This window comes from Cyclospora cayetanensis, unplaced genomic scaffold (assembly GCF_002999335.1).
Source record: "Cyclospora cayetanensis isolate NF1_C8 unplaced genomic scaffold, CcayRef3 CcayRef3_contig_45, whole genome shotgun sequence".
Taxonomy (NCBI): domain Eukaryota; phylum Apicomplexa; class Conoidasida; order Eucoccidiorida; family Eimeriidae; genus Cyclospora; species Cyclospora cayetanensis.
In genome coordinates, this window is record NW_020312425.1 from 178881 (window position 1) to 202581 (window position 23701).

At 54.5% G+C, this 23701-nt stretch overlaps 4 protein-coding genes across 4 annotated transcripts; 2 read left to right on the forward strand and 2 right to left on the reverse strand.

The window, feature by feature from the left end:
• The first annotated feature begins 2423 nt into the window (after nt 1–2423).
• On the forward strand, nt 2424–9155 carry LOC34621256. Its single transcript, XM_026334584.1, has 12 exons — nt 2424–2517; nt 2662–2808; nt 3176–3245; nt 3479–3613; nt 3995–4261; nt 4662–5044; nt 5693–5765; nt 5945–6569; nt 6986–7162; nt 8147–8374; nt 8525–8674; nt 9039–9155. The coding sequence occupies exons 1-12, from the start codon at nt 2424–2426 to the stop codon at nt 9153–9155; spliced, it is 2466 nt and encodes an 821-aa protein (XP_026190369.1).
• A 1122-nt stretch (nt 9156–10277) lies between these two features.
• On the reverse strand, nt 10278–16045 carry LOC113146627. Its single transcript, XM_026334585.1, has 13 exons — nt 15973–16045; nt 15454–15565; nt 15292–15351; nt 14989–15085; nt 14769–14846; nt 14515–14571; nt 14295–14380; nt 13910–14079; nt 13459–13577; nt 13052–13196; nt 12801–12972; nt 10928–12586; nt 10278–10608 (listed from the first exon to the last, which is right to left on the reverse strand). The coding sequence occupies exons 1-13, from the start codon at nt 16043–16045 to the stop codon at nt 10278–10280; spliced, it is 3159 nt and encodes a 1052-aa protein (XP_026190370.1).
• Nucleotides 16046–19330: 3285 nt separating this feature from the next.
• Nucleotides 19331–22256, reverse strand: LOC34621254 (very-long-chain 3-oxoacyl-CoA reductase 1). The gene is made up of 4 exons (XM_026334586.1): nt 22071–22256; nt 20407–20556; nt 19991–20096; nt 19331–19482 (listed from the first exon to the last, which is right to left on the reverse strand). The coding sequence occupies exons 1-4, from the start codon at nt 22254–22256 to the stop codon at nt 19331–19333; spliced, it is 594 nt and encodes a 197-aa protein (XP_026190371.1).
• Nucleotides 22257–22456: 200 nt separating this feature from the next.
• On the forward strand, nt 22457–23455 carry LOC34621252 (U3 small nucleolar RNA-associated protein 11). Its single transcript, XM_022734474.2, has one exon. The coding sequence runs from the start codon at nt 22457–22459 to the stop codon at nt 23453–23455; it is 999 nt and encodes a 332-aa protein (XP_022588873.2).
• The last annotated feature ends 246 nt before the right edge of the window (nt 23456–23701 follow it).

Below are 23701 nucleotides of genomic sequence, written 5' to 3' on the forward strand. Positions count from 1 at the left end.
TGATAGTTCTGTGGCACCCCTATCTTGCAGAAGAAATCAATATGAGAAGGAGCATGCATTTATGAGGGGATGGTAAAATGTCACCCACTTGGCAGCAGATGTCGTCGTTTGCTTACCTTTCGGTGCACGCTGTAGAGCCTGCTCATCCACCAGGACCAAATCCCGGGTATCGAAACGCACAGCCAACCGTCGCTCACCAAAATTAAGTGATTGTCTCCCTTGAGCTATGAGCATACACTCGCATGCTCTAGGCAGCTGTCCTCTGAATCCCTCTATCACTACGGGTAGCTGATGACCCCGGATCACCGAGCGCAGGCCCATACGAGAAAGGGGCTCCTTAACGTACATCAGGGATGCGGGAGAACAATGGCAGACGTGCGTATTGTTGCACCACAATGCCACTTAGTACAGTGAAATAAATCAAGCCAAGCAGTTTGATTTTGAAACACTTATGGTCGCATACTGCAGAAAAGTGCTGTTGGTGCGCTACGTCTGCTGGTCTGCACTGCCTCAAGGTAGAGCGCAGTGGTCACATCGTAATTGCTGCACATGGGAGTCATAAAGGGACGCAAGGATACACTAGCGCACCTTGTATCCTATCCGTAGTGACACTCCTGGGGAATGAGAGGGCTACCAGACGTGGGAAAAGAAAGCTTGAGCGACACTCTGAGCTGTGCGAGAGCTGGAAGAAGGGATCAAATGGGCATATTTGCTGAGTCTGTCAACAAGGGGCTAGGTGCTATCATGACTATTATCCTCCTGCAGGTCAGCAATTGAGTCTATAGGCATATCAGTTCAAAACGTTCTAGGGTCCGGAGGGATTCGCAAAACGCCGCTTTCAGGAGAGCTGCACGGCTTCAGGTGCCGCCATTATAGGTAAGAGTGCCTTGATTTCGGCAGCAACTACTAGTTATTGCACTAAGTAGCTCGATGCGTCAAACTGGACGGTATGAGGCAGATTTGTCCATAATGGCTGCTGGCCGTATGCTGTCACTGCATTAGCGGTAAACAACACAAATTTTCCTCTTCGATGGCTAGATCTGGGTTAAACGGGGCCCACAAAAACCTGTCGCTACCTTTCTCCGCACCTTAAACCTGGGCAGAGATCGTCAGGCAAGTGACTTCCTGTGTATGGTCCGTTCCTTTGCCCCCAAATGCTCGCCATCCCACAGAAACATGCAGTGACGCTAGAGTACAGCGCATGCGTAGTGGGCGGCCTCCATGACTGCGCGCCAGAAGGTCTTGTAACAGTAACACTTTTTACATCTTGCTCTGCCTGATGATAAGCCATGGGGCTGATGCCTCCCGTGGTCGTTCTGCTGGCACCACCTCCACCTCCAATCAATACAAAGTGCCTTTATCTTGGGGCCTACATAAAAGTTGCGTGAACGTATGCAAGATGCACCTAAGCATATCCAATAGGCTCATCTAGGTTGAAATAAACAGCAAAACTTCTACGCACAGATTTCTAATTCAAAAGGTTTCGCTGCCTCCTCATTCGGATGGTACACCTGCTGCTGTCGACTGCATTCTCTGCAAGACCAGCTCGGAGCTGGTCGCTATCAGTATTCTGGGGGTTAAGGTGATAAAATCGCGCACTTTGTTGCGCATTTCCCTGGATTGAGTCCTTTTTATGTGTCGTGTAACAGACAGGGAAGCTCTGAGGCATCGCCTCCCATTCATTGCAGAGCGCCCGCTGCCGGGACAGTCACCCTACACAGATTCATCCCTCTCTCTTCTACTTTTCCATGTGCCCCTTCGCATCTGCTGTGTCTCAGAGTGAATGAATTTCTCAATTATACTGACACATCATTGGAGGCACAGCGTCTTCTACTAGATCCTGACGAGAGGGGTCCCCTGGCATTCTGCTAGGGACCATCAATCTGCTGCGTGGACTGACAGCCTACTGATGCAAACTCGTGTATTTAACATTAAAAAGAGCGTTCTCAGTATCACCTCTGGAGAATTAGGGGCAGAAATTTGGTGTTACTCTTGAAGATCCGCCGCTAGCGACCCCGAAGATAGGGGCAACACCAGCAATTACAGCGGCGGCAGCAGCGACAGGACCAACCCATAATACACACCAAAGTATAGCATTTGGACCGGCTTCCGTAGTGTCTGATGGCTCCGAGTGATGTCCGAGTGGCAACTTGTGGGCCTCTTGCCTCACCACGGAAATGGCGATCTGCCCCAAGGTTTACCTTCTTCTTTCACTGCTACTCTTTCCCGCCCTGAGTGCTGGGTTAGGCCCTCCTGAGCCTTCGGAGCTCAATAAAACCCCCAAGCTCCAAGAAAAGTCCCTTGAGGAGCTGGTTGAGCAGAGCCTCGTATCTGCTTCCTTTGCAAAGTCACCCTACGTGCAGAAGCATTTGATTCCATTGCTGCGGCAGCAGCCATTGTCGCTACTGCAACGTGGATCTATGATGTCTGGCTACCCAACCCTTGAGGAGGCCGCTTTAGTGCTGCACGCTTTGGTCACTACATATGGGCCTAAGCTCATCCAAAGACACATTATCGGTACGGCCTCCTCTGCTGATGGTATGGCCGTTGCTAGTTCTGCGCAGACAGCGCCTCTCGGCAATTCGTCTTCCACTATTCCCGCAAAGAGAAACTCATTTCTACGTCCTCCATGTGCAATCCAGCGCTTCTGTCGTGCCGCAGGCCAGAGCGTCGAAGGCCGGCCCTTGCAAGCGTACAGAGTAGGGGGCATCCTCCGGCAGCAACAACAACAAAGGGAGAGAGACTCAGTTGATGCAGACTTCCCTGCAGTCTTGATGACTGGCTTGCATCATTCGAGAGAGCCTCTCAGCATGGTCTTCTGCATCTTTACCATCGGTATGTCCTCTGTGCCACTCCAGAAGGTTTTTTTCAAACTTTTTCTGATCCCCCCTCGCCCTCCCGCCGTTTAGACGCCTTGTACCTGTGCATCTCTTTCTGCCTCTGCATGCCTTCCCGCCTTTGCCACATTCAAGTGCCGTGCTGCCGTGAAGTATGGCGCATCCCTCTGCGTTTTATACCCAGTTGCGTGCGCCGCGTGTATAGACGTCTTCGTTTCACTGCCTATTTCTGGTCTGGCTTTGCTGCTTTATAGCGCGAAGGCTTGCGGTTAGAACAATGCGGCTGCCGCTGTTGGGGATTTTCTTTGCAGCCCGTCTTTTAGAGGACTTTGTTGCCGGAGATGCCACGGCCGTGTACTTGCTGTTGACGAGGGAGTGGTGGGTAGTTCCTATCCTCAATCCAGACGGGTGCGTGCTTGCTACTGGTGAAGCTGCTTGAGCTGCCTGATGCTAATGCTGGATTTTAACGTATCTTTGCGCTCTCCTCGCATATGGATGGCATATTCCCTTCCCCTCTCCCGTGTGAACCCCTTTCTTCACACCGCTCCAACCCCATGAGCTGCGCCTGCTCGTGGCGTCGCATCCAGAGGCTTCTTTTTCTGTTGAGGCTCGTGCTGCGTGTTCCTTGAAACTCCCTACAGCTATGCAGCCATAGAAGCTACGGGCAACACCTCCATCCGCAAGAACCGACGGCCCCCCCCTGGCTTTCACCGGCCTTTTGACGACTATGGTGTCGATCTTAACAGAAATTACGATTATCACTTCAAGTCAATTGGGTACGAGTTCCTTTCCCAGGGCCCTGCAGAGCGCCGCATCTCTCACAGCGGCTTCCATGCTTTCCTGCCCTCCAGCGCAGCCAGCATACCACCCCATCCGAGAGCCGCCAGTCTCACCCATCAGTCAGCTCGCCACGCATTCCCCACTGCAGCGTTCTTCTGGCTCTGTGCATAGCCGGACAGTCACTTTTCTGAAAACCTCCCTAGACAGCAACTTTTTGAGAGGAGAAGGGAGGGGGGCGGGGCACCACCGACCGCGTCTCCCTACGTCCCTCTTCTCCTCACGAGCAGAAGCCGCATTTGTGTGTGTCTGTATGTGTGTCTGTATGTGTGTCTGTATGTGCCACCTTCTCCTTGCTTTGGTGTTGTGCCACGCTGCAGGGAAGTTCCTGAAGAGTATGGGGGCCCTTCCGCCTTCAGCGAACCGGAAACGCAAGCTCTCAAGTGCCTTGTCGAACGGCGCGAAGAACAGCAGCAGCGCCAGCAGCAGCCGACACACTCAAAGTGTGGGGGGAAGTACACCACGGGGCACTTTAAGACTGCTCTGAACTTCCACACCTTCGGAGACGCGTGGACTTACCCCTTCAACTGCTGCAAAGAGGAGCGCCTGCCGCCTTGGGCAACTGCGGCCTTTGCCGAACTCAAACTGTACGCAATGTCGCTGTGTGTGTATGTGCTGTCACTTGCTTTTTCGCTGCTTTTTCTCTGTGTCGCTTCTGTCGTGGAATCTGGCCTTCGGGGTGCATTTTGTTCCCGGGAATTGCGCTGCCAGTACACGCAAGGCCTTTTTTTCGCAGTATGCCGTGACTAGGCGCGGCATACTACAAAGCTCCCGCATCAGCAGCAGGACCATGCGGAAGGAGGCACAAGGGGGAGAGGGGGAGGAAGACGGCGTGTAGCTTGTGGAGGGGGAGGAAGACGGCGTGTAGCTTGTGGAGGGGGAGGGGGGGGGGTGGCAGAAGGGGGTGGGTGTGGGTGTGTGACACACGCGCTGGCCGTCTCTCTTTTGGTGAGGTGCGTTGTTTGTGGTGTCTTGGGCTCGACGCAGGGCCCTGTCTCTCCCGAACTTCGCCCCTGCTCCGGTAAACCCCTTGTTGGGATACGTGACAACGGGGGAGGCAGACGATTGGCTGCTGGCAGCGAAGGGGGTGCTCGCTATGAGTCCGGAGCTTGGAGACGAGGCTGGAGGCTTCTGGCAAAGCGAAACATTGAAGCAGCTGACAGACGGGGGAGGTCGCCTTGCTGTGGCTTACGCTAGGACGCAGGGGGTGGCAGACAAGGCAGGCGCAGAGTTCGCTGCAAGAACCAAGAAACGGGTGCACGATCGACTGGAGGTGGAAGAGATGCTGCGGCAAGTTCAGACTCTCAAGCAGGAAATGCTACGGCAACCGCAGCAGGGGGCTTCTGGAGGGGAAGAAGCGGGCTCTCTGGAGGACTCCCATGTAGGCTTTGTCTTCGCTCCGCCTTCTGCCGTCTCCCTGTCTTATTTCCATTTCACGAACTCCGCTTGTGTGTGTGTGAGTGTGAAAGTGTGTGTGTGTGAAAGTGTGTCTGTGTATGTGTGTGTGTATCTGTATGTGTGTGTGTCTGTGTGTGAGTGTGAAAGTCTCTGTGTGTGTGACAGTGTGTCTGTGAAAGTGTGCGAAGTGTGTCTGTATGTGTCTGTATGTGTCTGTATGTGTGTGTGAGTGTGTGTGTGTCTGTGTGTGAGTGTGAAAGTCTCTGTGTGTGTGAAAGTGTGTCTGTGTGAAAGAGTGTGTCTGTATGTGTGTGTGTGTCTGTGTGAAAGAGTGTGAAAGCCTCAGTGTGTGTGAAAGTGTGAGTGTCTAAGTGTGAGTGTCTAAGTGTGTGTGTGCTGCGTTGCCGTCATTATTTTTATCGATCCTGGTGTGCCACCCCGTTCAGTGGTAGAAAGGACGGCAGTGGTCCGATTGGAGGGGCAGCTGTTGCGGGACCGCTGTCTCTGTACAAGCGTCATGAAAATACGAGCAGTAGTCGGTAGCCGCTGAAAGCGCTGGTGGCAAGCGCAGGCTTAATGGGGGTGACGAAGATGGCTCCTTAAGACGGTGTGCACTTGCTGACATGCGCTCTCTGCTGCGCATCTGTTTAATACGCAGCAATGGGAAGTTCGGACGCTTGAAATAAGCAACAAGTGAGAGGGGCCTTATGTCGGCAGCCTCCCCGTTAGCTCGCCTCTTCGCTGAACCCTTCCCGTCCCCGCGCCCTTTGTCTTCCGTTCCTTTCCGCTCCGCGTCTCCTCCCTGTAGCTCCCCTTGCCGCTGCTGCTGCTCACGCATGCGAAGCTGGGCACGGCTGCTGTGGCTCTTGCAGCGGCCTTAGCCGGCCCTCTACGCCTCTCCAGCTGGTAGCCGTCTCTGGAGCTTTTCTACCCTTGGCTCTTATGCCTGCAAGGATACTGGGCATGCTCTCGACGGCAGCCGATGCGGCCCTCCCCCCGTTGCACTGCCCCCTCAACCCGCATTTCAGCGGCAGCAGAATTAAGTACGACTTCTCGGGAGCGTACAGGAGGCTTGAGAAAGATTTCAACGCTGCACACGTCAGCAAAAGGCATCTGCAACATGAGCAACCCCCGCTTGGACACCCCCAGACACCAAAAGAGGAGCGCAAACAAGAACAGTCTGTCTACGATCCGGCGTGGGCAGAGGACTCCCAAGACACGACTGCCATGCAGCGGCTCCAGGCTGTCTTGTCTCCCTCGCATGATGAGGGGCGATCCCGCCTCCAGACAGCAGCAGCCGGAGAAAGACGATCTGCAGAAGCTGCACGACTCGAGGCTGTCATCGAAGCCGCAGCAAAGGGATTGATGGTAGCGGCAGAAGACGCCATGGAGGGCCTTGTGCTGCACCTCTCGAAATCGCAGCAGAAAAGACGCCATGCAGAGCACAGCTCCCAAGGAGACTCGAAGTCTCTCCCCGTTGTAAGCGAGAAAGAGCAAGCTTCCTAGAACGCGCACTAGCAACCCACCGAGCCAGCTGCCCGATGCGTGTGTGCAGCAGTGCAGCTGAGCGTGTTTCGTTGCACGAGCGCAGTCTGCAAGGCGGCCTCTCCAGAGGGCAGGCAGCCAGCCCCCAAAGGCATACAGCGGCAAATATTCATGCCACAGGAACACATGGCCATTGTGATTGCCCTGTTGTATATGTGTGTGTATGTGCATGTGTGTGTATGTGCATGTGTGTTTATGTGCATGTGTGTGTATGTGCATGTGTGTTTATGTGCATGTGTGTGTATGTGCATGTGTGTGTATGTGCATGTGTGTGTATGTGCATGTGTGTGTATGTGCATGTGTGTGTATGTGCATGTGTGTGTATGTGCATGTGTGTGTATGTGCATGTGTGTTTATGTGTGGTTTAGGCCCTGCTTTCGCTACCTCCGCTCGAAGGCAGGGCAAGACCATCGGGAGCTGTCTCCTCTTTTCGCTTCAAAGTTGCGACTCGACGCGCTTCCCTGTCCTCACAGAATACGTCTTCGACGCGGCAGAATGAAGAACCGCCAGTTGCGGCGCTCTGCGTCTTGGAGCAGATTCCAGAGGTCAGCAACTTACCTTCTGCTCCTTCTTGCTGCTGTGAGAAGAAACCTTCTCTACGCTTGTTCTGCGCGTCCTCTTCCATATAGGCAGCCACTGGGAGTGGTGCTCTCTCATATTATAGTGTCCTTACAGCGGCAGCAGCAGCCGCCCCCTTTGCTGCTGCACCTCTTGTTATCGTCGGTATCGAGTTTTCCTGATGGTTTTGAACATGTATTGCATCTCCTTTGCGGCCTTCCTCAAGTCTTGCCTCCTGATGACACTTGCTGGGTTCCTCTTCCGAACAATTGTTTTTCTATGTTTCATCCACGTAAACGTTCATGAATTTCAAAATAATTTCAGCGTATTGACTGCCTAATAACATGTCTTATCAAATTGGTTTTCCATGTTCCATGCATGTATACGTTCATGAAATTCAAAATGCTTTCAACGTATTGAAAGGCTGATAACATGTCTTATCAAATCGTTCTTCTATGCTACATGCATGGATACGTTCATGAAATTCAAAATGCTTTTGACGTATTGAACGACTGATAGTATTATGTACCGTAGATGTATGGCTTCAACCATTTCATGATTATGTTTCTGCAGTCCATCGTTCAAGATCTAGGAGTAGGCGAGTGGCTATGCCACTGTGGAGCATCCAGGGAGTCCAACAGCCCCACACTGCCGTGGACTCCTATTGCGGTGCGTTTTCTTAGCGGAGTAGCCTCTTCTTGGTGATGTACGATGTGCTGAGCTGACCTCGCTCTTTGGCACTGAAGTGTTCTATAGCTGCGTCTCTCTCTGGCTCTGCCCCTCGCTTCCTTACGGCTTCCCTCTCGACTCCTCCGCCGTGTTGCTCTGCATGTGCCAGCTCGCCAGTGCCCTTTTTAATGGGGTTGTGCAAGTCTCTTTCTCTTTTCTCTCTCTCACTGCGCCTCTGTCTTGGGGACAGTTGCTTCCATGTTTGCCGGTTTTTGTCGTCGTCTGGGGGTTCTTCTTCGCAGCTCTTTGCGGAGGCATCAGAGACGCATCCTCTCTGTCGAGATGCTATTGCGGCTGCTACCGAGTGGCAGCAGCAGCTGCACCAGCAAGAGTCCTCTCTCCAGCAGCAGCATGTGCCGCGACGCCAGCAGCAGGGCCGTCAAAAGGCAGGCGGTGTCACGGGGAGGGATGTGCGTTTTGCGTGGCAAAGCACAGATGTGTTGCTGCTAGACCATTTCGTGGATTACTCCGTAAGGGCCCTACTACGTGCACTCTTTAGAGTAGTCTCTCTCTCCGTCCCGCTGCCTCTGTCTTTTTTCATGGCCCTACGGCGGGCAGCAGCAGCAGCGGCTGCTGCTGCATGCGGGATTCTTTGCTGTGTGTCTGCTTGTGTGCTCCAGTTCGTTGTGCTTCTACTTATTGCCCAAATAATTCTGGCATTGCTGGCTGCGCGTCTCTGTATGCTGAGACAGTGCGGCGGCCCCTTCCCTTACCACGTTGTCGGGTGCACGCTCTCCGCTGTCGGGCATGGTGGAACTGTTGTTATTGCTGTTGTTGTTGCTGATCCTGTTGTTCTCGCTGATCCTGCTGTTGTTGCTGCTCCTGCTTTGCGGTTTGAAGGTGCTGTCATACCTAGGCGTTACGCTGTTAGGGCAGCAGGCTGGCCATGGAGCCTTGCAAAGAGGTGTTCTAAACGAAGCTGTGCGCAGTACATCTCCTGTGCTGCTGTTTCGCCGCGCAGTCTGAGCTCCAACCCCCATAGCCGCGTCTCTCTGTGGTATTCGAGGGCATCCGCTCAGTTTAGCAAGTTTTGCTGTTGCCTGACGATGCTTTTCAGGAGGTCGAATGGTAAGTTTTGACACCTAATGGCCTTCTTTCTTGGATTTTCCACATCGTATGAGGCGCCCTTCTCAGCGCCTTCATGCGGTGGCAGCGAACGACGGCTGCGCTCCGTCTCTGTCTTGGTCCGTCTCAGGAAAAGTGAGATGTCGATTACAGTCCAGCTTGCCGCATGATGCTGCTCGCGGCTGAAAGACGCCCTCCCGATCTGTAGCCTGTTCGGCTCTTTTCGCCACTGTGTGCCTCCTGCTGCCTCTGCTCCGAACTTCCAAAGCGCAGGACCTACTGCAGCTCCTGCAGTCTTCAAGAAAACGATCGACTGAGTGTCGGCGCCTCGTGGATCTCGGCGCGCTGTACGTGTAAAAATATTAAGCCTTTTTGTGATCCTAGTTTTTTGTGCATTCTCCGTTCTGCCACGGGAAAAGCCTTAAGGCGGCCCCCAGTGGTTTGCATGCGTCCTCACTCAAGTCTCCTCGAGAGAGGACCTTCAAGCAAGGCCTACGAGCGCCTCTTAGTGTCTTTATAAGGGAATTCCTGATCAGGAGAGTCAGGAAGCAGCAGCGCATTTCTTTGCGTCGTCGTGAGTGAAGGGAACAACGGCGGGGGACTGACCGTCTACTGGTTGCAAATACAACATCTGACAGGAGACCACCGGGTGTGCTTGGCAACGCGCACATTATGAATAGTGGATCGCAGTGCCCTAGACGTTTCATAAAGATGAAAGCTACATTCGAGGGGCAAGCATGCGTGCGTACGACTGCTAGTAACTCCGACTATAGGCCCCCGCTTTTTACACCTTCAAGGATATAGTAGTGTATATCTGCTCATGCATGTTTCTAGCATCGCCCTATGGTGGAAACGAACTAGAGCCCTATATCTGCGGTGTTGCAAGCGCGATAGTTGTTGGAATCTCTACCCGAAAAAGGGCGGCACACGCCAACGGATGTGGCAGACGTCACTTGCCGCTAGCGGCCCGTTACACCTCTCTTGGCTGCCCCCAAGTCAATTGCTAGTGCCCGTTCGAATCTGCATCTTCGGCGCCACTAATTCTTAAAGTGCCGATTTGCCGCATTACCCTGCTAATGAGCTCTGCTTCTTTGCTGCCGTTGGCCTCGCGCTGCTCCTCCCTCCGCACTAAGCGAGCAGCGGTGCCTGAGGGGGTTGGGAGAGCAGGAAGAGACAGCAAACGGCGCGTTTCTCGCTGCACAGACACACAGCAGCAGCAGAGATAGGAACACTGCACTGCCGAGACACGAGCCTCAGGCTGCGCACAGGTGCCAGGTGCACTGCCACCACGGTGGAGCCTGGAGCTAGCTAGCTAGCTCCAGCAGCAGTCGTTTGGGTGACGAATCGTCCCTGTCTGCCTCGACCCACTGGTGTTGCCGCTGTTGGCGTAGGCGTCGTAGGCGCTTCCGTCGCGTAGGGGGTCCTTCCGGGGGGGTCTCGCTGTACCGACACCTTGCGAATTCTCGTGGGCGCTACGACGCGCACGTTTGCAGCGGAGTCGGTGTCAGCAGCGGAAGTTTCTCCAGGGGCTGTCGACGATTCTCTGACGATTTCGAAGGCAGGAATTGCATTACGTGGTGGCATTCGCACCTTCACGAACTCCTCCGCGTCTTCCTCCTGGGGGAGACGTGGACGCCGCCTACGCTCGCTTGGGGTCACTATGCCAGCGGTATATGAGAACCCTCGCTGTAGCTGCGCAGGCAGCTGGGAAGAAGGCGTGTCTCTAGGGGAACATGTGCTGCAGGCAGTGGCAGCAAGCAGCTTTGTGCTCATGGATACGCTGCTAGGGGCAGCAAACACACTGACTCGAGGCCCCTTTCCCCTGGCTACCCGGGGCGAAAATTCCCCCCTTTGAGGCTACAGTCGTCACGCAACACTAGCCGCTAGTCAGGTGGGTGAAGAGCTGGAATTCTGGCAGGCAAGCGAACGGCTAGAGGGCTGTACACCGGAAACTTCACCTTGATTCCCCTGGAAAGGGAGCGACTGTCGGAGCTTGCTGTCTCTTCGGTCCGGAGTCTTTCAGCGAAGCTTCACACCGTGAAGGGGTGGCCAGTGGTGATGAACCAGCAGCATGAGCAGTAGCGCTAGCAACAGGAGGCGCCGCATGTTCGGCACGGAGGGTGCGAGCTTTCGCCAGACGGGCGACAGCTCTTGTTGAGGTCCCTCTCGTCATCGTTGCCGCAGGGTGTGATGGCGGCTCTTGAAGGCGACGATTTCGCGGCTGGTTAGACTCGCCTTCTGGAGGCGAGTCTCCCACCTGCGGCTCTCTCAGGAACGCTGGCAGTTGCCTCGCAGGCGGCTTGCTGGCCCTTCTGTCCTCCTCGTAGCTGGTGGTACGGCTGCCAGCGACATGTGTTTTATCCGGTGCGTCGGCTTCTGAATGCGCTGAGACGACAGCCAAGTCGAGAGTACTTGTGTCTGGGGGAGGCGTCAATGCCTCAGCGTCCTCGTCTGGCGGGGACTGATGATGCTGGATGTCGTGCTGAACTTTCGGAGGAGAAATGCGGGCTTCAAGTTCCCGAACTCTATCTTGTACACGGCGTTTGGTCTGAATATCCTCTTCTTGGACTGGAGGCTTTTTATCAATCTGCGGCTCTACCTCGACGCGGTGCACCAATCTAGCTCTGCCTTCTAGCACACTGTTTGCAGCGCCTCCCCCCCCGCTGCCTGAAGCATGGAAGGCCCCCTCTGAGCGACCACCTCTCCCGCTTCGCGTCTTCCAAGTGCTTTCCGCGAACCTGTCCTCAGCGCTGCCAGCGCTGCTGCTGCCTCCGGAGTCGGCTTCGTCTCTTGTCGTGGAGTGTCCTCTCTGCTGCGCAAGGCTCCTGCCTCCCCCTGCCCCCCCCCTTCGTATGCGCCTCCTCTGATAAAGATCTCCCGGCACTGCATCTCGTTCCCAGTGGCCACTTTCGTCCCTCTGAATCGTCGGCTTCTGAGGAGCTGCAACGGTCATGAGGGCCTCTTCATACTCCGCTTCGGCGTCGTCTGTATCCGACGCACTCAGTCCCAAGCTGCTTCCCTGCCTGTCTCGACGGCTGACGAGGGTGCCGCGAGCTGCTGCTTCGCCTGAGGAGTCAGTAGAAGCGTTCGACCGCTCGTACCCTGCAGCCGTCTCCCCACCCCACAAAGAGGCCTCAGGAGACACCCCTTCGTCCTTGTCTCCCCCCAACCCCGTGGGGAGGTGGGCTGCCTTGCGACGGTGCGACACTGGGAAAGAAGCCTCTGCCGCTTCAAGGTGCAAGTCCTCTAAAGAGAGCTTGGGATCATGACCAGGAGCCTCCGGCTCTGTCTCCATGCCGTCCGAACACAGCTCCTCGATGGCAAGCGCCCATTCCTCCGAGAGGAGCTGGCCGTCGGCAGCCAAGAGAACAAAGTTTTGGAGCTCCTTTGCCTGGAGATCCACCGTCACGACTTCAATGCCATGGAGATAATCCTTCTTTGCGACAGCCGCCAGGGCAGTTATGCCGGGATCAGCAAAGGTTCTCGCAAAGGTGTTGTGTCCAAGCACGACAACGCTCTCAACAGGCGCATTCGCATCTTCCTCTGACTGGTGTATACACAGGTAGGGGCCTCGAAGCGACACCACGCGCACTTCCCACACGGGATGCAGCGCGTCTCTGAGCACAGCACAAAGGCTTCGACACTTATACACACACACTTACACACAAATACCCCGCAAAACACAGAGCGGGGAGGCCCATGTCTGCTGCTCAAAGCCGCAGTGTCTTCGGACCGCAGGAGACATATACGCTTTGAGGCTGGCAGTAAGCACTGCAAATCACGGATGCGCAGAGAGAGGTTGAGAGGGACGGGAAGGTGAGGAGTTCCCACTTTCGCACGAAAGCTTGAACCTTGTCGGGAGCTGAGAGCAGGCACACAGCAGACAGAGGCAGCAACAGCAGCAGCACTCTCTCGGCGAGCCGCCATGTGTGTCTGATGGGCAGGAAGGGCGTGCCAGGCCGCCTTTCTAAAAAGGAAGAGAAATCTCCCCAAGCTCCAAACCCTGCATTTACGATTTTGTAGGAAGCGCTCGGTGTATGGATCCATGCCCTTGCTGTAGATGACGGGCAAGGCGGGCTTGCTCAAGACAACTTCTGGGAGCTTGTCAGCTTCTCTGTGCTCTGCTGGCGGCCCATCCAGAGGCAGCTCGATGCTCAGGAAGGAGTCTACCGCTTGCGTCGCGTGTTCACAGTGCGTGTTGATTTGCGAAGAGAGGTCCTGCAAGGCCTGAGGGGACGGGCAGCACAGCCACAGAAGGAATACAATGGCAAGGCAAGAAGGAGGTGCAGGGAACAGTTTCCGAGAAGCACCAGCAGCTTCTCACTGAGCCAGTACAGGTATGCAAAATCTCAAAACCAAGCTCGCCTGTACTGCTGCGAGGAGGGAGTCAGTGGAAGTCAATGCCAGATTTTTGCAAGTTTTTGTAAAAGGCCGAGGACGCCACGCATTCTGATGCGATGAGCGCCCGACTCCAACCCCAAAGATCCACCGTGAAAAACTGTCTATTTCTAAGCCACAAGAGACGCACGGTCTGCCGATCCTCCAGGAGAAAATCGATTTCAAAGACTCGCAGCTGCCAGTGCGGAACGCGCAGCCTCTCCCGCATATCTGTGCGCCAAGCAGCCGCAGCAGCAGCACAACTCAATCTGCTGAGGGCCTCCTACCTACAGAGGGGTGGCTTTTGCAGCGAAGGCTGCAAAGCTGCCACCGCTTTCACAGCACAGACGGAATGCCAGGGAAAGAAGTCACATATGGAGCAAGGAAGAGACGGCGGAGAGACAGACACAGAGTTTTACAACCAGGCAATGAAGGGAGTTTTACGCAACGAATGCAAGAGGTCATTAAGCCCCAAAGACGACAGGAGACGACTCCAGCCGAATACGCAGGAGGGCAAGGAGAGACTGCCAAACCGCGGCAAGACGGAAGACTGAAAGGCCTACCCGCCAAAAAGTCACTTTTCTGTTCCACTGCCTCGATGGTGGGAGCGATCTCCGCAAACGAGTTGAGGGCCAAGACTGGGCTGTGTGCAGCAAGGGTGTGCAGCTGAAGCAGCTGCTGCTTCTTCAGCCGCAGATACCGGAGCAAAGTCTGGCAGTCTACATCCAAGGACCTGAACACAGTCGCGCACTCGAGGCCACCCACCCCATGCGCGCCGCATCCCTCTCTGCTAGGGGTGTAGAAAGTGTAGAAAGCAGATAGCCGACTCACGCGGCAGCGCGAGCCAGCCGCGTCTACAGCCGATCTGGCAGCAGCACCGAATTCGGCAAGGGCGCTGAACTGCCCGTGAAAGCCTCGACATGCCTTTGAAGGCGATACGGCCCTTACTTGAGGCTCTGAGCGCTCACGTTGCGCACCACATCTATTTCGCGAAGTGCAGCTTCGTTCCGCTGATCAAGTGATCGAATCACGGACTGCATCGCAGGAAGGAGCATGCAGATCCTCTTGCAGCGTCAAAATCGCGTTCTCCCTTTCTAGGAGATCGGCAGCAGCAACAGCCCATCGCTCGGCAGGGACAGAAGCGGATGCACAGGGCCGGGAGTCGAACCTCAAAGGCCTCCTTGATTTGGAGTGCATTAGCCGCGTGTATTCTGGCAGCTTTCTTCTGCAACGGAAAAAGGAGACACTCCAAACAGCCGCACTGTGCTGCAGTTGCAGCAGCTGCTACTGCAACACAGAAGAGGAGCAACACGGTGCGACACGTGCGAGCCTCGAAAGGCAGGCCGTCTGTGCAAAGTGGCGCTGAAAGGAACCACCGAATCATAGTCGGCTGATAATACAAAAATACAACGGCAGCAGCACCTGAATGCTCTTCAGCGATGCAATAAGGGTCTCGAGTTCTTGAGCCTGGTGCTTGAGTTTTACGTATTGATCCGTCATCTGAGCGCAGCGAGCAGAACGCCCCGGCGAAACGTACTTCGATAAGCCGTCGTTCCGTGCATACCGCTCCCCATTCCTCTCTCTCCCCTTCTCCCTTCCCCCGTTGTGTACCACTATCCCTGAAATTTAAGAGTAGGCTGACCTTCATGCGGACAGAAGGAACGGCGGTTCGAATATTGACGAGCTCGTGATCCGTGTGAAGGCCCTCCGAGTAACAAGCCGCGCAGAGCACCTCGCATCTAGGGGAAAGTAGGCAACACAGCACATACATAAATATATATATATATATGTATGTACATACTTATGTAGACGTAAAATGCACATATACTCAGAGCGAGCCTGACAAGCCAAAGTAAACGGAGGCAGAGGAACGGATTTACTGGAGAGCGCTGTACAAAAACTATTTGCACAGGGGGATGCGTAAGGGCAGAACGGCAATCCCTACCTGCAGTCCAGGCAGGCGAAGCGTGCAGGTTCGTCAGGATGTCTTGGGCACTGCACTCCCCTGTAGAAAAAAAAATGGCAGCTCCAAGATGCTTCCCCGTGAACCCCTGCAGGCCTCAGCTAGCTAGTAAAAGTGTAGTGCATGAATGTAAGAACAGACTGCCTGTGTCTGTACACCGCGGGGCGTGCACGGGAGGCGCGAGCAGCTCCTAGGCCGCCTTGACCCTTTGCTTCCTTCGTACCTGCCGACAGTGGACTGCACGTCGAGGGTGAAGCTATCACTGTGGAGCTCCTCTATAAGGGCCCTCGGAAGCTTGACATCCACCACTTGAGCTCTTACAGCCGTGCCGACTTTGTGGTGATGCGTGTCAGATCCTCCATGTGCCTTTGCCGCGCATGGACCGCAGAAGAACTTGTTGCACTCGCCACAGAAGAGAGGAGCAATGGACATCCAGCAACGCATGCACGTGCGCCCCCCCACATGGGGTGCCCCTGGATCAAAACAGGCAGGCACAAAAATACGCATGCAATGGATACCAGACACGATGCGCTGGAAAGAGGCGATCTACATATCTAGATAGAGTGCGTGTGTGTGTGTGTGTGTCTGTGTGTGTGTGTGTGTGTCTGTGTGTGTGTCTGTGTGTGTGTGTGTGTGTGTGTCTGTGTGTGTGTGTCTATCTACCTATCTGTCTGTCAGCATTTCCGTCGGCTACCTTTTCTGCCACTACGTCTGTTCCTCCACCTCTGGCTTGCATTAAGTGTCCACTTTGTATTTACTGATCTGAGTCCGTCTGACAAGTGTGGCGAAATGCGTTAACCCTTTTGTGAGAAAGCCATCCGCCTGAGATTTAAGGGTCCAGGGAACGGCGTACCTGGCTGGAGGGAAGCTGGCTCCAAGGGGCAGGGAAGCTGATCTCGTAGCCTCTCGACTTCGCCCTGAATTTCCTCTGCAGCCTCTAGGGGCAGCAGAGATTTTGCTGTTGGGAAACCAAATCGCCACTGTGTTGGATCCGGGGAACGGGGATTCTCCTGCTTTGCAACTTCCCTTGCGGCGAGCAAGGCAGCTCCGGGGAAGGCCAGCGGCCTCAACCCCGTGCCCTGAGGCATATGCATTTTCTTGTGGCGTGGTGTGTTGGGGTCAGAAAAGCTGCAGCCACTAGAGCGAAGCTAGTTGAGCAGGGGTGCGAGGATGTCCTCCCCAGCCTGTTTACGCATGAGTGTGTGTGCCCACACACGATGAAGAAAAACTCCAGACTTTGACAAGCAACGCGAAGAGGCTAGAAGGAGAGAGTGAGGAGAGGCCATGGGTAGCAGGGGTCAAATGGGGGCGACCACTTTACTAAGGACCGCAGTAGCGGAATATTCCTGGCGCCGCTTCTTGTTTATTCAGTGAAAATCCGCTGAAACAGAGAAAATAATTTTGAAATAGGCTACTTTCAATCATCTACGCACTAAGGGGCTCCATACGAACCCCCGACCACAGGCTGTCTGGTGGTCTGTCTGCGGCATGCAGGGCACTCGGCAGCAAAAGAAACGGGCAACAAGCACCAAGCAGTCCCTGTGGTATCAATTTAGACCCTTTACACACAATTGCGCGGCGGAACATGCCCAACGAGATCGCTCAAGATGCGCCTTCATTTCGCCTTCTCCCCCCTCCCGTACACTCTCTAGGCACTCCTTCGCTCACAGAGCCTACTGGCCGCTGTGGTTTTTTTTCGACCGCTCGCAACGGTTACTGCTGCAACGCTGCTCCTACTCAAGGTGATGCTACAGAAACACGACACTAACTGTATACTTACCGTCCGTTTCTGCCAGTGTCTGAACGAGAGAAAGACTCCCGCTGCCTGTATGAGCACAAGCTGTTTACGCAGCCCAACCGAAGAGCCCCTTGTGTCCAAGGGGTTTTCTTGGTCCTCAGGGGAAAAGTTTAGCACAAGATTTTGAGCTTTGGCCAGAGTATCAGCATCTGAGTTGATCTCTCCATTGGACCATCTGCGTCCGCCACTCACTGTCTGGCCCTTCCTGATAGATTCTTTTCACCCTTTGACGCGGTGCGCGCCTACCCACCGTGCGGCTTGGAGTTATAGAATGCCATCAGTCCCTGAAAATGTAATATTACCACCGCGATATCCAGGTGCTGCCGCACGCTTCTGGTCGGGCGTCCATGGCCCATATGCAGTGGTCAGGGCACCGGCACCCAGATTCTTCAGTGTAAAGAGGCATTAGGCCAAATTACACATAGACGTGGCCCATGACTTTCATTGGTTTTGTAGCAAGGAGCTGAACGACAGTTGATTGTATTTTCCAATCGCCATTGTGCGCTGCTGCACGTGTCAAGACCAGCTAGCTCCGCTCAGGCAGAAAAATGCACTATATATCCTCGTGCGCTGTAGTTTGCTGCCTGTCAATGACCGAACTATGCAAAGACAAACGTGTATGCTGTCTGAGCAGTTCCGCTCCGTAAGCCGGATATCCTGGCGGCTTAGAGGCAGGAAGCGACTAAACTGTTTCCAGGGGAGGGAGCTAGGTGCTTTCACTCGTACTTTTGAACCTGAGCCTTCTATGATAGGCTCGCTCCTTTATGGAGAACCCATCAGGAGGTACACCAATGCTCCTAAGGCAAAGAGATCTGGTAGCTCAAGACGCTGTCAAGCAACTGGATGCGAGTCCCCATCTGCGTTTGATAAAGCGCTGCTCTGCCCCTCGCGCCCTGCAACTACAGGGTATAGGTTGGAGAGGAACAGTCGGAACGCAGCTTGCTGCACCCCCGACACAGTTCGGGCAGAAATGCGCAGTTATTCAGCACACAGGCACGCATCTTAGATCTAACGTAGCATATATATACGCTTGTCCCACTTGATACAAAGCAATAACACGCAAGCCAAACAACAACCAGCTCTACGGAGGCTAATCACAACGAAGGGTTAATTGGCTTAAAGCAACTGGCCGGCCACACCCTACACGCCAGGAATCACCAGCCTCTATGAACGCCTCCCGCAGCAACAATCTAACGACTCTCTTTGCGAGCTAAAGCCAGGGTGAAGCCCCTCTCTAGTCAGGCGCATGGGGCTGAGTGAGCTGTCCAACATCAAGAGGGACTGTCAACAGCACAAGGCAGCCGCTCTGGGGGTCAACTACAGAACAGCAGTCCATGATAACGTCTATTAGTCATAAGTAGGAATCAGCCAGGAGCTAGCACGGCTATAAGGCCCTCGAACGGCGTGGCCAGAATCTTTCGTCCGGGGTGGGAACTCTAAATACGCTTTGGTATCACAAAAGACCTATGTGTCTTTCTTCTCACCCTCCTGCAGTAGACAACAATGCCACCGGAAAAAACAACCATCCTACACACGAACATAATAAAGCGCCCTCTCTTTCTCTCTCGAGGCGCGGGCTACAGCAGTAGGGGCCAGAGGCGGCGGCAGCAAGGGCGTGGACGTCTCTCACCTTCTTCTTGAGAGCTCTTTGTCTCAAAGATAGGCACTCTCCGAGTCTTATCTTGTTCCAGGTGTGGAGCGGCAGCCAGTGCGCTACCCGCAACACTAGTGCATGCGGGCAATAGGGCGAAACAGTGGGCTTCCCGCAGCAGCTAGCTCCAGACATCGTGCGCACTGCGCTAGCGGCATATCTGTCAAACGCATCACACCGAAAGAATGCCTAGGCGCGAACAGGCTATTGAAAATCAGCAGAGGCACATGCGGGCGGTAGGTAACTTCGCACGAATCTATCCGTCGGTCTGCGCAGGTGTTGAGGCTTGTAGCATGAAAAAGCTTGCGCGTACACCGTAGCAGAGGGCCTTAAGATTCCCGGGGTTTTACACTTTGAGAGCTTCGTTGTCACGAGGAGGGGCACGTGGCACTGAACTTGAATTCCAAAGGGGGCAGCCTCCACCTGCAGAGACAACATGCACGAAAACAACAGCCCGCCAAAGCTGCAGAAGTCGCAGAATCAATGCGTAAAGCAGCCGTACGGGCAACGATGCAACGCACTGCGTAGCAGTCCTATGAACAGCTTTCAACCAGAAAACGCATCCCCCAACCTTAGAGTCCCCATATACCAACCTGCAAGGAACGGCAGAATGCTTCAGACGCGGCTTTGGTGGCAGCATACGCGCTGTACAGCGGATCCGAGGGCAGCTGCGAGCTGCTGCTGCCCACGCAAACGATCATTCCCTGCTTGCGCGCCTTCATCCCTGCGGCAACACACACCCTTGTTACGGCGTACGTACACTCCATACCCTAAACCGAGTCGAACAAAGCCCCGCAAGTGCACACACATTTTTCCCATCAGAGGCCTCGATTTTTTTTGAAGTCTCATCAGACGCCTCGACGGTGCTAGCCCACACGCGCAATCTGTAAATCACGAAAACCCTGACAGTTGTCTGTACACCCCATCACTCACCAGGGAAGACGGCGCGGGTTACCACAAGGGTGGCTCGGACGTTCACATCAACGAGTTCATTCACCAAAGAGAGAGGTACTTCATCATAGTACTGCGCACAAACCGAATGTCTCAGTAGCATTTTAAACGTCTTTATGTGTATAATTGTGGGCAAGGGCCTTCCTGACTGCATGCCAATCATGGAAATATCGGCTCCCCCTCGATCGTGGCTAGCTCAGCGGCAGCCGCCGGTGCCTCGCTGACCATGGCGTGTGGATACGATATGCCAACATTGTTGATGAGCACTCCCACCGAGAGACCCTCCACTGCTCCCGAGATTTTCTTGTAAATCTCCTCAGAGGACTCCGTGGCAAAATCAACTACAAGCCGCGATACGGTCAGCGCGTGAGGTGCGGCCGTTTCCAGCTGCAGCAGAGCAGTGGCGAGAAGCAGCAAGCAGCAGCAGCTTATGCACAACATAAGAAGAGGCAATCCAGGGAAGGAAAGATGTGCTAGGAGAGAGTGCATGACAACAGATCACAATAGAGACGGCGGAACAAGCCACATGCAACAAAAGAAAGGCAGAAGAACAGCAGATAATGAGGTTGCCGCGAAGAAAGGGAGACCATGCAAAGGACGATTCGGAGATGTTCACTTAGACAGATTCACGTAAAGTCTTGGCAGCTGTCGTTTGGGCATCCACAGACCCCTGTGTGCGTTGTTTCGTGGTTCACACCTCTCTGGTGACATCCTTAAGCTTTTGATCATTTCTAGCAATAAGGAGGAGCTTCTTAAATCCCTTCTTTACGAGCTGGTTGGCCATCGCCTTGCCAATGCCATCGGAGGCGCCAGTAATCACTGCCCATTCTCCGTAGGACACCAGATTCTTTCCCGCGACAAACCGCTGCAACAAAAGCGCACCACAGGCAGACTACTGCATCCAGATGCGAGTGCAGATGTTAGTACGTGGCAGGCGCACACGTGGGTAGGGAAAGAATTGCTCTGCTGCCCTGGTTGTTCGCTGAATTCAAAGCCCCCTTTTGTGAGATGGGAGGGCAACGAAGGCTTGAAAGGCGGGGGAAAGGAGCAACAGGGAAAACGTGTGTGACCTTGGCGATGGCGCAGAGGCAACAGACGAGGCAGATGATAATCCGGAGAGCCATGAGGCTAGCAAGAAGAAGCACAAAGCAGGACATGAAAGGGCAAGCAGCGAAGTGCTCCAGCATGCGCTGGCAGCAGTCGCAGTGCCCCAACAAGCCTGAGCCAAACATTGCTTCCACGGACAGGAGTGCGCGTGAAGGCCAGAGAGAAGAGCTAAGCGGCGGCAATAAAACAAAGTGATTTCTGCACCGCACACAGGCGCAGGGAACAGACAAGTGTGTTCGATGAGACTCAAGAGGAGTGTCTGGACGTGCACCGCAGCGCGGAAGATTTCCGAACAACAGCCGTTGATGAATTGAAACCACTGCCACGCCCCAGATACAGAAATTTGAGCACCTATAGTCAAACACGGGTCACAGTTTCGGCCTCCGTGGTTTCGCTGCAGAAGAGACTGAAGCAGTTCAGGACCAGTCTGTGTATTCACGGGGGATGAACAACCACTCAGAAAGTGCAGGGGAACACACGAACGAGGCAGTGCCTCAAACTGAGCGAAGGGGAGAGAACGCAAAAAGAGACCGCAAGATACAGAAAGAAAGCGATGAACACACACGAAGACGGCGAGACAGCGTGGCAGTGCGGTCAAAAAGGCTAGGAATGCTTCATGGAGGGAATGTGTGGCAGTCTTCGTAGACGATTAGGCATCTGTTGTTTGCGGAACTCGTACCTCGAAGTATTTGCTGTGCGTTTTTAGCAGTGTTGTTGAAGTGTGACGGCTGGAAGCGAGAGGCAGGCACACTTGCAAACTGCCTCTAATACCCGCACCGTCGGTGCAGCGGCGAAGGCGCTTGGGGCTTGAGCAGGAAGCAGAGAGCGGAAGGCTGTTTTCTCGATCTTTCTGGCAGAGTTGTTCTTTTTCCTTTTGTATTATTTCCTGTTAGTTTTTGACTTTTGCAGCCCGAAGGCCGAGAAAACAGGAGGAGGACGTGACGCTGCAAGTCTGCCTCCGCAGGTTGCTACCGCGGGCACCCTTGCACCTGCTGTCAGGCATAGTACATCCGTAGAGCTGCAAACCCTGGAAGTACGCCTCCTGAAGCTGCATCGGATGCAGCAGCGGGAGCAGCAGCTTGAGGCTCTGTGCTGTGCCCTGCGGCAACGCGGCTGGCGAGTTCGTGATGGAGTCCAGTACGGTGTTGACCTTCTTCTCTATAGGAGCTGTGGGATCAAGACGACAGGACAAGGCATAGACTTGCACCAGCGGCACGCACCATTCCTGCTGTTGCTCCTTGACCCTTCTGTTACGTGGCGCTCGGTCTCAGGAGCATCTCGCCTGGCCTCCTCTGTGGGCAAGGATTTACTGCTCGCAGCGCCTCTGCTGCCCCCCGCGGCAACCCCTTCTGCCTCTGCGGCAACATCAAACGCGGGATTGAAGGAAGCGAGTGCAACAGAGAGTGCGCTTGTTGGAGAAGCTAGGCTGGCCTTCCGCATCTTGCGGATTCGCCGCTTTGCTCCTTTGCTCGAGAAATAGATACCCTGACGCGGTATGCCTGTTTTTCTGACTTCTTTTGCCGCGTTCTCGTGGTTTTTCGAAGTTTGTTTTGTTCCCAAGCCCTTCAAGCGGGTGAGGTAACGCTGTGCTTACCTACCTACCTCTTGGTGTTGAACGTGTAGCAGTTCTGGAAGCAATAATGGCAGGCTCTTTGCAGCAGTTGGTGCGAAAGAGGGGGTACAGAGAGCGCGGTCAGGCTGCGCATAGGACCCACAAACACAAAACTTTGGAGAAAAAGAAGGACTGGCAGCAGCGGTCGCGGCGCTACAAGCAACAGCAGCAGCTGCTACAACATCTGTCCGAAAAGGCGAGGACTCGGAATCCCAATGAGTTCTGCTGCAAACTACTAAGGGCGCACCAGATAGGTGGAGGCGCAGATGGCCTTAAGAGCAAGAATGCCGGACTGGTGATGCTGGCGAGGGGCGATGTTGCCGCGGCGACTGCTGCTAGATCCCCTGCTGCTGCCGCAGCGGCAGCAGCGGAAGTTCTGCGAACCGCCTCCCGTTCGTCCCTCGTGTCTACGCGAAGCGCCAAGAAGTTGCAGCATACAAAGAAGCAGCTTGTCAAGGCTCAAGAGAAGGCGGCTTCCGGAGCAGCTGCACTGCTTCAGCTCAAGGAGCAAACACTGAGGCAGCGCGTGAAAAAGCAAGCTGTTACTCTGGGTCAGGGCTTTGTCTGCACGCAAGCTGGCCGGCAGCACCTCATCCTTCACACTGACTCCGAGGCGTCCGACAGTGACGAAGCTGAAGGAAACACTTCGCAGCAAATGCAGCGGAAAGCAGCAGCAGAAAGCATGTCGGACAGTTCCGAGAGCGACTCGGAGTGCCGCTGGTTGGAGCTCGCGAAGAAACCCAGGCAGCAACGCATAGCCGCAATGACAGTTGTAGAAGAGATGGATGGCGAAGTGGACTCTAAGAGTGAGCAGAGCGAGAGTGAGGATGACCGGAAAGAGGGCGAAGCGGCGTATAAACAGATGCACAGCGCGTTGCTGCATGCACAACGGCTGCGGCGGCTGCAATTGCAGCTTCAGCAGCAGCGCGATAACCAAAAACCGGGGAAGAGGAGGCAAGTTGTGGTGAAGGGGACAGACGGAAAGGAAATAAAAACCACCAAGTGGTTTATGGAGAGAAAAAAGTGATTTCCAGGTGCATGCGAGCGTGGGGTAAATTCTTATGGACGTAACTTCTTTTGCAAAGAGGCTACAGCGTAGTGGCATGAGACTTTTGTAAGCGCAGTGACTGATAGGAGATTAAAAAAGTCGAGACTTGGGGAGTTTGTCAGAGAGCTGCAGTGCGGTGCAGGGAGCAGCAGGCGAATGGCAGCGACGTAGTCGACTGCACACTGCCGGAGGTATAGTGAAATTTAGTCACATTCGTGCAGACCC